The sequence below is a fragment of the Melopsittacus undulatus genome, chromosome Z, assembly GCF_012275295.1.
Source record: "Melopsittacus undulatus isolate bMelUnd1 chromosome Z, bMelUnd1.mat.Z, whole genome shotgun sequence".
Taxonomy (NCBI): Eukaryota; Metazoa; Chordata; class Aves; order Psittaciformes; family Psittaculidae; genus Melopsittacus; species Melopsittacus undulatus.
The window spans coordinates 29,354,704-29,370,036 of NC_047557.1; the positions used below are offsets into that span (position 1 = coordinate 29,354,704).

Below are 15,333 nucleotides of genomic sequence, written 5' to 3' on the forward strand. Positions count from 1 at the left end.
CAACATTCTGTTATATTGAAGTCCCCATTAAAACATACAGTCAATACATTTTAAATTAAAGGATTCTTGGTAAATGAAGGTCAGTGCCCTTCTGGCTTATGTGCAGTGCAGTTCTTATCTTGAGCTTACTGAACAGGAGAAGAAGCTGTGTCTTTGCCTAATACTGTAGACTAACTGGAATACACTGCCTGCAGCTCTGGTGATGAAATGAAAATTTACTCTGCTGGGTGCTCAGTGCTTTGTTTTAATAAGCAGGGGAAACATATTGATCAAAAAGAAGTTGTTTGTGCATATGCCTGTAAAACAAACAGTCTGAGTCAGATGTCTGAGAAAAGGGGAAGAGAGTATGTCATCCTACAAGAAACTTCATGCAGGAGAGTGTAGTAAGCAGAGCTAATTCGTGTCTTTGGCAAGAATTAATCACTTACTGGGTGGATAAGTTGAAGGTTATGAAAAAAGATTAATAATATGTATCTTGGCACCTGAAAAAGAATACAGAAAAGGCAGATAGGTCAATCTAAGGGGCTAGGCTTTGTGCAGAACCTTTTTTTTTAACTGGTCTAAGCTGGAAAAAGAGTGTAAGTACAGATGCTTCTGGGTCTGCAGGAACCCCAGAAGACTTGTGTATATTAAGAGTAGTAAGTCCCAATAGTTAATTTTGAAATGGGAGTACATGTGAGATATACATCTTCTCTTCTCCTGTGTATCTTGCTAATGCAAAGCAAACTTGACTCCAGGTTGCTTGTGACCAAGCTCTGCAGGGTTGATGTTCTTGCAAACACCTGTGGGATGGGTAGCCCTCCAAAAACTGTCCATTACAACTGTATTGCTGTGCATGTTCTCTTTGATTGCACTTGCAGTCTGTGTTTGCTCCACTGTTGTAATTTCTTTACCAGTTCAGAACCTATGTGGTTTTCCCTCTATAGTCCTTCACTGCATCTTTACAATGCACTGTATTATTTTCTTCTTTCTACCTAAACAACATGTTCTCCGTTTATTGAGCTATTCTGTGAATAGGGGCTTCTACTGTTTTCAGAACTCCCTCATTTGCCTTGAATTCAGAGAGGACTGCTCCTTAACTGCCACAACTGTTTGCTCATCCTGGCTGCAGCTCAGCAAAGTCCACACCAAGATGCACCATTATTTTTGTCTATTAAAGGGTTTTGGCTTGTTTTTTTGTTTGTTTTTTTTTTCTTCTGTGACTGTTGTGCTATGCAACTGACTGTTTACCTCTGTCCAAGATTTCTTCTGTTGTGTTTGCAAATATCATAGACCAGATATTATTACACTGAGAGCCTGTGTAGCACTTGTCTTAGGCACACTGTCACCTTCCTCTTAAAAATTGGTATGGTTGCCATATTGTGCCATTGATCAGTACAGCTTGGTCAATGGGAGTTACTCACAGTTGATTTCAGCTAGACGTGCTCTGAGGAAGATCAAATGACTGTGACTGAAACAATGGTTAATGTAGTGTTCTTCAGCTACAAGCTTTTGTGGCGTTGTTTCAACAGACAGTGATGGGAGATTTTTAACGTAGCTTCCCAGTGCAGACTCTGCGCTTGGATTCAATTGTTTGTAGCCTCCAACTGGAGGCTTTTATATGCAAATGGATTTTCTGAACCTAGTAGGCCAATAAGCACGTCTTCCATCAGGGCAGAATATCATCCCCTGGAAGGGATTTCCCAGTTACTGCAGCATTCTGAAAAGCAAGAGGCAGCAAGGATGCTTTCCAGGGCTTCCACTGGCTGCAGCCCCAGGCAGTGAAGGGGCCATTTGAATGCCCACATTTACCCCTGTCATGGGTTCAGCAGTAGCTCATGCTCTGCCAGGGAGGAGGGAGAGATAGGGCGCCTGGTCTGGGCTAGTCGGGGAGGTATTCCATACCACAGCACGTCCTGCTCGGGGAGGGGACTGTAAACTGGCTAGGAGGGGAGGGGTGAGCTCTCTCCTCCGGGCTGTGCTCGTGTTGGCGGGTGGTATCGTATTCTCTCTCCCTGTTTGTCTCCTCTAACATTGATTTGTTATTGGTACCGGTAGTTATTTCTGTTATACCTTGATTGCTGGACTGATTTTACCTCAATCCGTGGGAGTTGTATTCCTCTGGCTCTCCTTCCCATCCCTCCGGGAGTGGGAAGGTGGGGGGGGGGGGGGGGGAGGGGAAACAAAGGGGGAACTGTGCAGATTTAGTTTAAACCACGACAACCCCTCTCAAATGTACCAGGGCTGCTGGAAGAGGTGGCAGATCACTCCATGGCTTCTGTAGCACATGTTCAGCACTGGGAATGGCTGGTCCTGAGGTTCAACACTAGACAATATGTAGAATACAGCTTAGTTAATTTAGATCAGGTGTCACAACATGAAGCTTATTTTGTTTGGGGTGTAGAGCAGATTCTGATAATTTATATCATCTCTTTGAACCTGATGATAACTCTCTGCTCTGTCTTGAAACTGTCGGCATGTATAGCTCTGTAATCTCACACTATTAATTTGTGCTATATAAAGGCTGTGAAATTTTTAGACTCAGTGCAAAGTAAAAGAGAATTGTGTTCTGATGAGTCTTTCTGCCCAGCTGCCATTGTTGTAAAAGCCATTAGGACATATACTTTGATTCAAAACCATGAAAAAAGGTGGTGTTTTTCAGTTCATCTAAATAACAGTCACAATAATCTCAGTTTTTCTGGCAGCATTACACAGAGCTTACAGCTGTGAGGGATGTAACAGGAGCAGAACTGCTAAGCAGAGTAGAAGACCTACATATCAAATTGGGGTGGGCTGTGTGCAGGAGGATCATGTTGACTGACATCTTGTTTGAGAAGTTTCAACATGTAAACATATCATCCTCGGGGGAAACATCTGTGGGACTTTTAAGCCAAATGCTTCAATATTGCAAGATCTGCTTCCTCCTTTTACAGGATTAACATTATAATCATGTTAAGGAAGGTATTTGGAGGGTAAGAAACTTCCCCTGAGATTTGTCATACATTGTATAACCATGGCTGTAGCTGTAAATATTATTGCTGGCTCTGCTTGCCACATGGCTGTGCAGTGAACCTGGGGACAGATCAGGTGCCCCAGCTGGAAGCTGCTGTGTGGGTCTGGGACATGTTTGCAGAGACAGAAGGCTCCATCTGTTAGAAACAAACTGACAATTTGGGTAAGATTTCTGCGAAGAGTCTAAAACCCATGCAGAGTGTCAAGGCTGGAGGTGCGAGCTGTGCTATCAATAGATCTGCAGTGTCAACCACCACTGGTGTTTGATGCCTGTGATCGAAATTCCAGAGGCAGGGCTATATTAACTATGACGTGGAATGTATGCAGGAAACTGCAACACATAACCCAAACTACATTCTTGCCATGCAGTTGGCACCAGTTGCCTCTTGGGTTGAAGAGGAAGGGACAAAGAGGAAAGCTAAGTAAGGATGGCAGAATATGTATTGTGGGCTTTACTCAGCTGTTTCCAGACAGAGTTTTGAGGCTATCTTTCCTAGCACACAGTGTCAAAGGCTGGGATGCCTACTTTGTTGTTAGTCAGCTTCACAGGTAAGAGTACATATGCAGTTTATCACCCATGGTGGTGAATTTGTACAAGTATCCAGCCGGAGTATATGTTTCACTGACTCTTTAAGTTTTCTACCCATGAAATTAAGCAGCCTTCCTCAGGCTTTGGGTACTGAGGGCTGCAAAGGTTATTTATCCCATTATTTTGACACTGCTGAAAACAAAAGTTTTGTATTATACCTCTCACATCACTGGAATATTATGAGGTGGACAGCATGATGCTTGGAGGGCATGGCACACAGCTGGTCAGGAGATTTTTTGCTTGCAAAACCAACTGAGTCACTATTGCCAGCAAGATGTAAAAACTTATGAAATCATAATGAGTAAGATAATGGTGATGACCCATCACACGTTCTTTGAGAAATAAGGCAGTTAAAAGGTGAAGATACCTTAACATGTACTCCATTCACTTCTACTTGCATGTCCACACACTGGTTTGTTTGTTAAACCTAACATGTTAGCACTCTTCAGGTGGAGGGAAAAGAGAGAAGATATATATGTCTTCCTTCAATTGCATATGTACATGGCTGAAAAGGAAAATATTAACATCTGACAAGCATTATAAGGTGGTGAATATCAAATAGAAGCTAATTCTTGAATGTCTATGCAATTATTGACAGGGTGCCAACACCATCATTATGGTAGAAAATGGTTGCATATCCACCAACTCTGCTTCCTGTAGTGGATCGACCTCAACCACCTGTTTCTTTTACAGTGCTTTCTCACTGCCTTCTCTAAGCTATAAGCATCCTGGTTTGTAAGCCAGGTTATTGCTTGGCTTCTGTTGAGACCAGCATTTCTCCTTTCGGAAGCTTCAAAAAGGTCATTTATAACCCCAAAGCTTCCCAATTCCCCAGGAAGATGGTAGATCCCAGCTAACAGAAGCTGTGGCACAGGTCTGCTCACATGCTATTACACATGCTTGTGAAAGCAAACACGGAGCAATCAATTTAGCTCAAGAAGAGAGAAAATTTCCTGACAGGGAATGGGGGAACTTGGTTGCCAGTCAGACTTCTCCGGCTTTTTGTTTCCTTGAACACTGTTATCACTTTTGTGGCCATGCTCTTTTCTCTGGCTTCTGAATGCCCAGACAAGAAGGCAGACAAGTCACGGCCAGGTCCTAATTCCCCCTTCCTCAGTCAGACCAGTCTTTCTGAAGCCTTTTGTAAGGTCATTGCCCTAAGGACAAGGCAACATACATAGCAGCAGACCATAGTGGTTTTACAGGTAGCTGGAAGATCCCCACAACCACAGGCAAAGGAAGGTCTGCCCGCCACCAGCCCTCACTGTATGACACTTCAAAAGCCCGTGTGTGCTTCACAAGCCCATCAGCTGGTTCTTCTCATTCGCGTGGCTCTTTGGAGAATTCCTTTAAGGTCCTTTCCTTTGTGGTCCAGCTCACAGAATCAGCCCCTGCATATGGCAGGATTTGCACATGCTCTGTAGCATATCCCATATCAGGCATATCCTGGTGCCCCATCACCCTTTTGGTGTCCCTTTGTCCTTTACAAGTTCCCCCCACCCCAGACATGTAGTGCTTGTTCTGCAGCCTGGTAAAATGCAGGACCCTCCCCTGGCCTATTCTTTCCATTAGCTCTTACTGAAGAATGTTTTGCCCATTTTATACCTTTGCTTTTAGGGATATTCATATTTCTGTATTGTAATAAATGTGTTTATATTATCTGTTTTATAGTATATTGTATAGTAGTAGTACCTACATGCTGTAGCACACTGCATAGTGTATCTATGTGTAAATAAATACATATTTATAAACATTTATCCACCCCTTTCTATTTATAATTCTACATATGTATATATTGCATATATTATTGTGGTGGGTTAGCCTGGACCAGCCGTCAGCTGCCTACCCAGCCACTCTCTCACACCTTCTCAACAGGACAGGAAACAAGATGGGGAAGCTCAAGGGTTGAGATAAGGACAAGGTTATCACTGACCAGTTACTGTCACAGGTAAAACAGATTCAACTTCAGGAAAATCGTCTGCAAAGTAAAAATACAGTTGGATGGTTAAAACCGAAATCAGGATCACAGAACTGTCAGGGTTGGGTGGGACCTCTGGAGATCATCTAGTTAAGTCCCCGTGCCAAGACAGGGCCACCTAGACCAGGTTACGCACGAATGTGTCCATTCTGGTTTTGAATGTCTCCAGAGAGGGAGACTCCACAATCCTCCTGAGCAGTCTGTTCCAGGGCTCAGCCACCTGCAACATAAACAAGTTCTTCCTCGTGTTGAGGTAGAACTTGCTGTGTTATAGTTTATGGTCATTGCTCCTTATCCTGTTGCTTGGCACCACTGAAAAGAGTCTGACACTTGCCTTTGACATATGCATTAATGAGATCCCCTCTCAGTCTTCTCTAAACTAAACAGGCCCAGCTCCTGCAGTCTCTCCTTATAAGAGAGATGCTCTGGACCCCTCATCACCCTTATGGCCTCCACTGGACCCTCTCCAGCAGCATCTTCTCTTTTTTACACTGAGGAGCCCAGGACCCAACCCAAATCCCCTTCTTTGCAGGCTTGACTTCATTCCTTCATTGCTGACTCCTGCCCTCCCCCTGCTCCTATGCTGCCTGAGAGGACGAGGAATGGTGATAAGGGTCAGTCCATAACAGCTCCTCTCTGCTGCTCCTTCCTCCTCACACATTCTTCTGAATGCTGGTGACAATGTGGGCTTTTGGAGGTGAATTCAGACTGTGAAGAACAATGCAGCTTTTGATAAACCCTACGAAGAGTAGGGGATCAGAAAAAACACACCCTGTCTATTCTGAATTTTGCCTTTGCCAACCACAAATGAAGATACTGGCTTCCAGAAAGAATACTTATAGGCAGTCCATGGTCTTTCCCATTAAACTATCTGCTCTTTCAGCATGCAATACTGTTCTGGTGGTCAGGGTGCTGTGGCTTGGCTGCTGCCCCTTGCCTGGTCTGCTTCCTGTGCCCTGGCAGGCCTGACTTCTTTGTGCTCTGCAGTTATAAACCAGAAAAAAAACTCTGCCTGGCTGTAGCTCCACACAGCTGTGTACGCTCCATTGTTAGTCATGTCACCTGCCCGGTCACACAGGATGCTCCAAGGTACATTATACATAGTCAAACGGGGCCTGAAACAGTAACATAGGGGAAGGACCTAACCGTGAGTTTGGGGGAGTGGTTGAACTGGGGTGAGTTGGCTGGGAGGGGCCAGTTGGTGCCTGGGGCTAAGCTGGGCATTGTCAGTGGGTGGCAAGCATCACTTGTGGGGTTTTTGGAGGGCAGGGCTCACTCTTCCCTTCCTCCATCCCTCCTCCCATTGATACTACTATTGCATTATTATAATAATATTTTATTTCAATTATTAAAATGCTCTTAGCACGTGTTTTTACCTTTTGTCTATTTCTCTTCCTCATCCCATGGTGTGGGGGGATATGAGATGAGAGAGTGGCTGCACATTACTGAGCTGCCAGCTGGACTTGAGCCATGACAAGTTCAAACTCCTGTGGAGCTGATACAGCTGGGCTGTGCATGTCAACAGCCTGTCTATGTTTATGTCCAGGTGCTTGCTTTTTTCAGCATAAAGACTGAACTATAAGTCCCTGAATATTTCAGGAGGAATGCGCAAGTGACTAACCTTGCCTTCCATGACTTAACGCCACATATATTATTCAAAATACAGGGTCCAATCCTATGATAGCTTCTGCAGCTTCAAAGACACCACAGGAAGGTAACAACATGGGTTAACAGGTCAAAGCCTGTAGGTGCTTTTCTGATGGGAGACTCTCCACCATCTCCAAAGCTTCCAGACCAGGAGAAGATGTGCCCATGCACAATGTTTCTACGTATATAGAAGGTTCATACTCAGAATATTGTGTCAGGAAAATCATCCTTGAATTTAATAGTATCTTCAGCATCTGCTTTAGTCTGTTGGTGGGAAATAGATGGCAAAGCAGCACCATCAACCCCTTCTTAGTTGAATCTGATCCAAATAAATAAATAAACAATAAATAAATAAACAATAAATAAATAATCCCCTGCTTGGAGTATGTTTAATAGTATACTCTCAACCCAGATAATTCATAGCTAAATGACTTTCTTGCATTTAAAGGTCTTTTTCAGCATTGTGCTCTGAAGCATTTATTGGAAGAAGAGTAATTCTTGCCAAAGCCATAGCCAAGTCACTAGCTAAGATAACATAAATCCTAATTTTATGTTTTGTTTTTCTTGCTATAGCTAGAGGAATTCAGTATTCTACATTGAGGAGAGGATGGCAGACTAAAACAAGAGTAAAGAGAGTATTTATTTATTTATTTAGAACACGTTAGGAACACTGTTCACAGTACATCACAACAGTGTGACTATATAATGGGGTGATCATAACAAGTTAGCTTAAAAAACGAAAGACAAAGCGTAGATTATAGGCTAGTTGGAAACTGGTGGGTATCTCCCACAAGCAAAAAGCTGTACAAATTAAGACTGTCTCATATAATTTCTGCACAGGTAAAAGATTGACTTACTCAATCTGTACACTTTCTTCATTTTGTATAAACAGACCATTACTTAGATTAACACTTCCAAACAGTTCACAAACTTCAACCTAAATACAGTATTACATCGCACTGACTTGTTGGTTTAAGGTGCAGTTTAGCAACACCCACAGTAACGATTTTCTTCTGTGTTTAATCAGTTCTCTTTGGCACGCTTCTGTTTTACTTAAGTACAAAAGTGTAGGACTGAATTGAGTACATCACACTGCAGGAATTTGAAGGGTTTTGTTAGCATATGAGTACAATTTTAAGTTTACCACAAGCTTATTTACAAAGAACTGCATATGAATTTCAGTTTACATATAAAATGGCTCACAAGTCTAATATGCAAGGCCAAAAAAATTTTAACAGCAACTCCTCTCTTGAGAGAGTGACTTTTGCACCATGGAAATCTTGTATAAAATGTTTCAGAATATTTAGATTTTTATGAGGAAATTCTTGGTGCTTCTTATCCTATGGCAAGCCAACTGAAGGCATGACTTTCTGGGACCAGAAATGTTTCATAAAATACAGTTTAGCTGACATGTTGGCACTGTAGTAGTATTGCAGCTACAAACTTGGGTGTTCAACTGGCAAACAAAACCAAGGAGCAAAAACCCAACCAGTCTGTGTAAAAAGCTTTGTGACAGTGGCTTCTTTCTAAAAAATGTATGTCTCCTTATCCCAATGAGGAAAGGGTTAGGATTTGCACTATGTGTTGCTATATAGTCTATTTTCATATTCATGACTCCTGCTTACCTTTGGGCTGATAAATATTTGGTTAGAGTCAAAGGTGAACAGACTTATTTCTGATGGAAAAGTGCTAGGAGGCCATCAAAGTGGACCTAAATCAGTGAAGTATCACTTTAAAAAAGGTCTGCAAATGCCAGAAGAGCAAACCCACAGCAATCTATTTCACATCTGAAGGGCACTCCCAGCAGCTGCCATTCACATGGAAGTCATGGGGAAAACTATCTGCATAAACACTGGAAATTCTTCCAATCCCAATTTTTTCACAAGTAAAGAAAAATGAAGCCCTGTTCACAGTAAAATACTTATTACAAGGCCTTCCTGGTCTGTTACTTCCTGAATCACCCAAGTGCTATCCCCTCAGCTGCAAAAATTAGTATTTTGGCACATGCAGGTTACAGTAGGTGTCAAGTGCAGTGCAATCTGTTTAGAAGGCAAGAATGTTAAAAGGGACTTCATACGGGTGCTCTATAACGTGGGTAACATGTGAAATGCTATACTACTCCTGAGTAAACCACATTTAGCTGTCCCAGCTAAGATACCTGTTTATGAGCATGCTGACTGCAAAGAGGCATCTCATAGCCTCAGGAATAGTGTATATTCTTAGGAAATTAACAAAAAAGAAAAAAAAAGTATTTTACAACTGTCTTTTTCTTCAACGTATCAGCAAGGACTAAAAGTGGTAAGTTTAAATTGTTGGGAAAGGTTATGAGAAGGGGGCGGAACTGGTAAGGAGAATCAGACTCTGTATGTGGTAAATCAAATTGATGTAAGAAGTAATTAGTTATCAATTATGCTTAAATTTCTTGAGATACTGCACATGGACATGTCCTTTGATGCTCCTGTTTTGCCTGAAAGCTACTGGCTTTAGAACTGAGATGTCTGCGTGAAGGATATGGCATCAGACTTATCCACAGAAAAGCCTCCGTTGACGTAAGATTTCTTGGTCTCTGTTTCATCATTATCAAGGATCGTTGTTTCCAAGGCGAAAGGATTGACTATGTTGACTTCGGAGGTGACATCCATCTGCTCCAGCTCCTTTTTAGAGAGCTTCTCCACTACTCCTGTACCAAAGGCATCTCCCAAGACATTTACCATTGTTCTGAATCGATCCCTATGGAATAAAACTGTTGTCAGACAAACTATTCTGTGTGTTACTCAGAAAATCATTTTAGTAAAAGTAAGCTACTCTAGAAAATGCAGAGTGTCTTTTGCCCAGTGCAGATTTGGGGTAATTCTGTAATTGAAAGGAAAAAATAACGTACAACAAGAAACAGATTTTTCCCCTCTGTATTTGAAGAAACCTGGAGTCACTTTCATGACAAATTACTTTGTACAGAGTGTGCAAAACTGCAAGTCATGTCACTAGTCTGTTACAGCAGTAATCACACTGCTGTGTGCAGCCTCACAGAATGTTGTCAGGATCACTTCTCAGGTACTCAACTATGCTACACAGCTGGTTCTCTGTGATGAGACTGTTTTTGTTGGGAGAAGAGTCTGTGTGGTGCAGCAGAAGAAACTGCATTGTGCCTTTTGTCTTTCTAACAGTCACTCTCTCAGCCAGAGGAGCACTTAGACCAGTACCTTCAGTATTCTGGCCCAAAGCCTGGAAATGGGAAAGTCTATCTTCTGTTAGCTTCTCATTGTTATAAGGTTGAAGTACAAAGCTGTAGTAAGTTTGTCACTTTAAAGAAATAGAATACTTGTGTACTGTTGATTTTTCTCCCAACAAAAAGTGACTTGCAAGCCTTAAAAATCTGCCACTATTTGGCAGAGGAGCAACAGAACCGTGTGATATAGCAAAGTTTGAAAATGAGCATTCTCAAGTAGGGACTGTGGAAGGTCACGCTTCGCTGTTTTAATTCACAGCTACACAGCCCTGCAAGGGCTCTCTGGCAGAACAAGTTGCTCTGATAGATTCACAAATAGAAGTGACTAGAAAAGCAATAGTGAAGTGAATCAGCGTGTCTCATATATATATTATTTTACTACAGCTGCTGAACTCCACTGCTAAAAAGGACTCATGTGTTCTCCATGTGGTAAGGAAAAACATGTTAGGGAAAGGAAGAGAGAGGTGTAAACTAAAATTCTGGTGGGATTAGTGTGACAAGTGGGGAAACCAACCACATTGGAAACTCATCTTTCATAATACTTCTCAAATTTTTTCTATTCCTCATTAAAAACATAGAAGTTCTCCTCAAGCCTATGTAATAAAACCTCGTCAAGTTCAGAATTAACTAGAGGATTGTTAATAAGCCACTACTAGTGGGTTGCAAAATAATACATTTTAGGCAGTAAGTACAAAAGGTGAAAGTGCTAATAATCTACGTGTCATCACAATGTGCATTCCATCTGCTGAGGTGCAAAATGCACTGGCAATGATCCCTTGTACACGAAATTAATCTTTAATTTGCTTTACACAGCAAGACACCTTAATCTGAAAAACATTTCAGTTAGAAACAGCTTGCATTCTTTGTCTGTTTCATGGTGGAACACATAGTTCCCATGTGTCCTGGGTTCAGCAGTAGCAGTCATTTTTTCTCCTTCTTGGTAGCTCTTGCAGTGCTGTGTTTTGACTTCTGGGCTGGGAACGGTTGCTGATAGAAAGTATGTTTTGAGTTACTGCTCAAATGTTAGGTTTGTCCAAGGACTGAGCCTCATGCTCTGCCAGGGAAGGAGGGGAAGAAGGAGAGACAGGACACCTGACCCAGGCTAGCCAAAGAGGTATTCCATACCATAGCACGTCATGCCCAGGATGTAACCGAGAGAGTTACCTGGAAGGGCTGGAGCTCTGGGGGGATGGTGGAGGTATTGGTCAGTGCTCGGTCGGGCAGGGTGGGGTGAGTTATGGGTCGGTGGCTGGTGAGGTGTTGTATTCTCTTCACTTGTTATTTGCTTTATCATTATTACTATTATTAGTGGTAGCAGTAGTGATTTGTGTTATACCTTAAACTGTTCTTATCTCAACCTGTGGGGGCTACATTCTTTGGATTTTCCTTCCTAACTCTCCGGGAGTTGGGGGAGCAAGGGGGGGAGTGAGTGAACGAGCTGTGCAGTTTGGTTTTAAACTGTGACACCATGCATTTTTGTTGTGTCTAAGAATCAGGTAAATTGAGGACTTTCAAAGCAGGGACAAGTTTGTATCTGTAAAATTATGTGAGAAATAAGGAATTAACAATTCTTTTGCTCTCTCTCTCTCACTCCCATAAAAGAATTAGAGGGCATCAAACAAAATTATTAGGATGCAGATTAAAATAAAACAGAATATCTCTCTGTACAACACATTGTTCAGTTGTAGAACTCCTTTCTGCAGGACTTGTGGAAATCTGAAAGTTTATATGCATCCCAAAAGCAATGAGGCATTTATGGAAGAAGAAACCTATTGAGAACTGTTGAGAACAAAAACCACCTCTACCTCAGGAACTCTGTGAGTTTGCAGGAGGCTAAGACACTACTTTGGGAAAAGAACCAATATACATTTCTTCTGTCCTTCTATTTTTTTAGATATCTGCTCTGATCTGTGAGTTTGTATTGATCTTCACTATCCTTAACAAAACTCAACACCTACAAGGAAAAGAGAGCTGGAAAAATGAAATGGTTGTGGAGCACAGAAAATGAATCTATTAGGCAGTGTGGCAGACAGTTGATGGGGAGAATGTACTTGTAGCTGGAGCTGTTCTGTTTGCAGCAGTTATGCTCATACAGACTGGTATTTCTCTCTATTGCTTGCAAAAGAGACTTATGTAATCAAATAAATTATATATATCTGTGAAACACACAGGTTGCTGCAGAAATCCTTCAAGAAAATTATTAGAAAGGGTAGGGGAGAAACAGGACTCTACCTTGAGTGTAAATATAAGCCTAAGAAAAAGCCATGCAGAGACTACGAAATTATTAAGATCTCTGCATTGATACTGATGAAACATTATCCAAATTTAGTTATGGCAAATGAACAAGACCTTGATTTGAGCACTAAAGATTACACAGTTTAGGAAGCAAATCCTGTTACTCTTTCCCAGTGAATCATGGAATAAAACTGAATGCTGACATCCTTCTGAAGTCCAGAATACACTCTTGTAATTCTTTGGCCTTTTAAAAAAGTAGCAGAGAAACATCTCAGTATAAGATGAACAGAAAAGATTTACAGATTTGTGTTGAAAATGCTTCTCTGAACTGCTTAATGGGACTGAGGGGTTTTGATGCGCCCTGAGGTGAGATGGCTGGGATCAGGATAAGGAATGCTGCGTTTGTATGTGTGTGCTTGCTGATCAAGGGGCTGGGTCTGTGATAAACTCTCAGTGAAGAACAACCATGGCAAAGTAATGCTGGTAGCACAGACTCATGTACAGCCTGCCATGTGTGCACATGTGGATTCCAAGATCAGCTTTGCTTAGTTCATGTTGTGCTCCACTACCTCTTCACCAGTGTATGAATTTTATGTGCATTGTGGAAAACAGCTGAAATGTTCTGCTTTTGATTTTGATGAATGGTGTATGAATTTAGCATAATACAGTGGCAGCTGACATGCCAGAAGCACTCCTTGGTACGCTTATAATTTATTAATACTGTGGTCACTATTTTAAGGTTGATAGCATCTCTGGATGTGAGGTTATTCTCTGCCATCCCATGCAGTGGGACTTCTCTCAGAATTAAAGCCATTGCTGCATTCAACTCTATATTGAACAAGCCTGGCCATAAGTAGAATCTTTGGCCAATTCCTGCAACAGTTTTAAATGGTTTTGCTACTTTTTCAGACCCACATGTTCCCACACAACTTACATAAACATTAAAAAGGCAAGAAAAACAATAAAAATATCAAGTGCCTTAAACTTACAGAAGCCAGTCAACTGCAATGATCAGAGTAACATCTTCAGCAGGAAGTCCAACAGCAGTCAGTACAATTACCATGGTGACAAGTCCGGCTTGGGGGACACCTGCAGCCCCAATGCTGGCAGCTGTAGCTGCAACACTAAATGACAAAGCCCAGAAAAGGCATTCAGAATAAATGTTGCTCACAGAAACTCTTATCTTCTGGCACAAATAGGCTATTTTACTGCAAGAAAGAAGCCCAAATATGTATGAATAGTACGTACTCAATGTCTGGTGACAAGTTCATGGGATAAGTGATGTATAGATACTGCTATGGTTACAATGCAGAATAACATGCAACGCAGGATGAACAAGCAACATGGATGGATCAAAGGTAGAGGCTGAGCTGCGTTTGCAAGTGTTTGCAGTGGCAGAATAATGGTAATTTCCAGAACAATACTGTATACCTGCTGCATGTTCTGGCCCATCCCACCTCCTCATCAGGTTGCCCAGGCAAGGCCTTGGACCAAGAAGTGAGAATGTTTCTTTACTTCCTGTGCTATGAATGATAGTTTCGAGTTTTCAGAGGATGGCCGAAGTCAATGCACCATTCATTAAAAAGCCCACCTCCAACAAGATGCATATGATAGCTTTAGTCTTACCTAATGGTAACTATTTGGCCAGTATTCAGTTGTAAGTCGTTGAGCTGTGCAATAAATATAGCTGCTACTGCTTCATAAAGAGCAGTGCCATCCATGTTGATGGTAGCTCCAACTGGAAGAACGAACCTGGTAATTCTTTTGTCAATGAAGTTTTTTTCTTCTGCGCAACGGAAGGTGACAGGCAAAGTTGCTGAACTGGCATGGAGATAAACACATAAAGTAAGTGCAAGCAACAGCATACTGTTTCCTTTACCTTTCCTTTTTCTCAGAGCATGATCTGCTCTAAGACTCAAATGGAGATCTAAGGAAGGCAGGAAGGCAGCACTACGAAAAAGCAAAGTAACTGTTGTTATCTCTTCTAATTAAGGGAAAAAACAGTTAAGTCTTAGCTATCCTCAAAATTACACAGTAAATCGTCATGATTGACATCATCTACCTAGACCTGTGCAAAGTGTTCAACACTGTCCCACATGACATCCTTGTCTCTAAATTGGAGAGACATCAATTTGATAGGTGGACCACTTGGTGGATAAAGAACTGGCTGGGTGGCTGCACGCAAAGAGTTGTGGTCAATGGCTCAATGTCCGACTGGAAACCAGTAATGAGTGGCGTCCCTCAGGGATCAGTGTTGGGACCGTTCTTGTTCAACATCTTTGTCGGTGACATGGACAATGGAATTGAGTGTGCCCTCAGCAAATTTTCCAATGACACCAAGCTGTGTGGTTCTGTTGATATACTAGAGGGAAGGAATGCCATCCAGAAGGACCTTGACACGCTTGTGAGGTGGGCTGATGCCAACCTTATGAAGTTTAACCATGACAAGTGCAAGGTCCTACACCTGGGTGGGAGCAATGCCAGGCACAGCTACAGGTTGGGCAGAGAAGAGATTCAGAGTAGCCCTGCGGAGAAGGACTTGGGGGTGTTGATCAATGAGAAGATGAACATGAGTCGGCTTCAGTGTGTGCTCACAGCCCAGAAAGCCAACTGCATCCTGGGCTGCATCAAAAGGAGCCTGACCAGCAGGTCGAAGGAGGTGATCCT

At 42.1% G+C, this 15,333-nt stretch overlaps 1 protein-coding gene across 1 annotated transcript in view; it reads right to left on the reverse strand.

Annotated features, from left to right (window-relative positions):
- Positions 1–7,826: 7,826 nt before the first annotated feature.
- The window catches only part of SLC1A1 (solute carrier family 1 member 1), a 49,801-nt gene continuing 42,294 nt past the window's right edge, over positions 7,827–15,333 (reverse strand). Inside the window, exons 10-12 of the mRNA XM_005155004.4 lie at positions 14,293–14,487; positions 13,656–13,790; positions 7,827–9,935 (exon numbers count right to left, since the gene is read on the reverse strand). Coding sequence (XP_005155061.1) covers positions 9,689–9,935; positions 13,656–13,790; positions 14,293–14,487 — 577 coding nt within the window. The 3' untranslated portion in view covers positions 7,827–9,688. The remainder of the gene's footprint in view (positions 9,936–13,655; positions 13,791–14,292; positions 14,488–15,333) is intronic.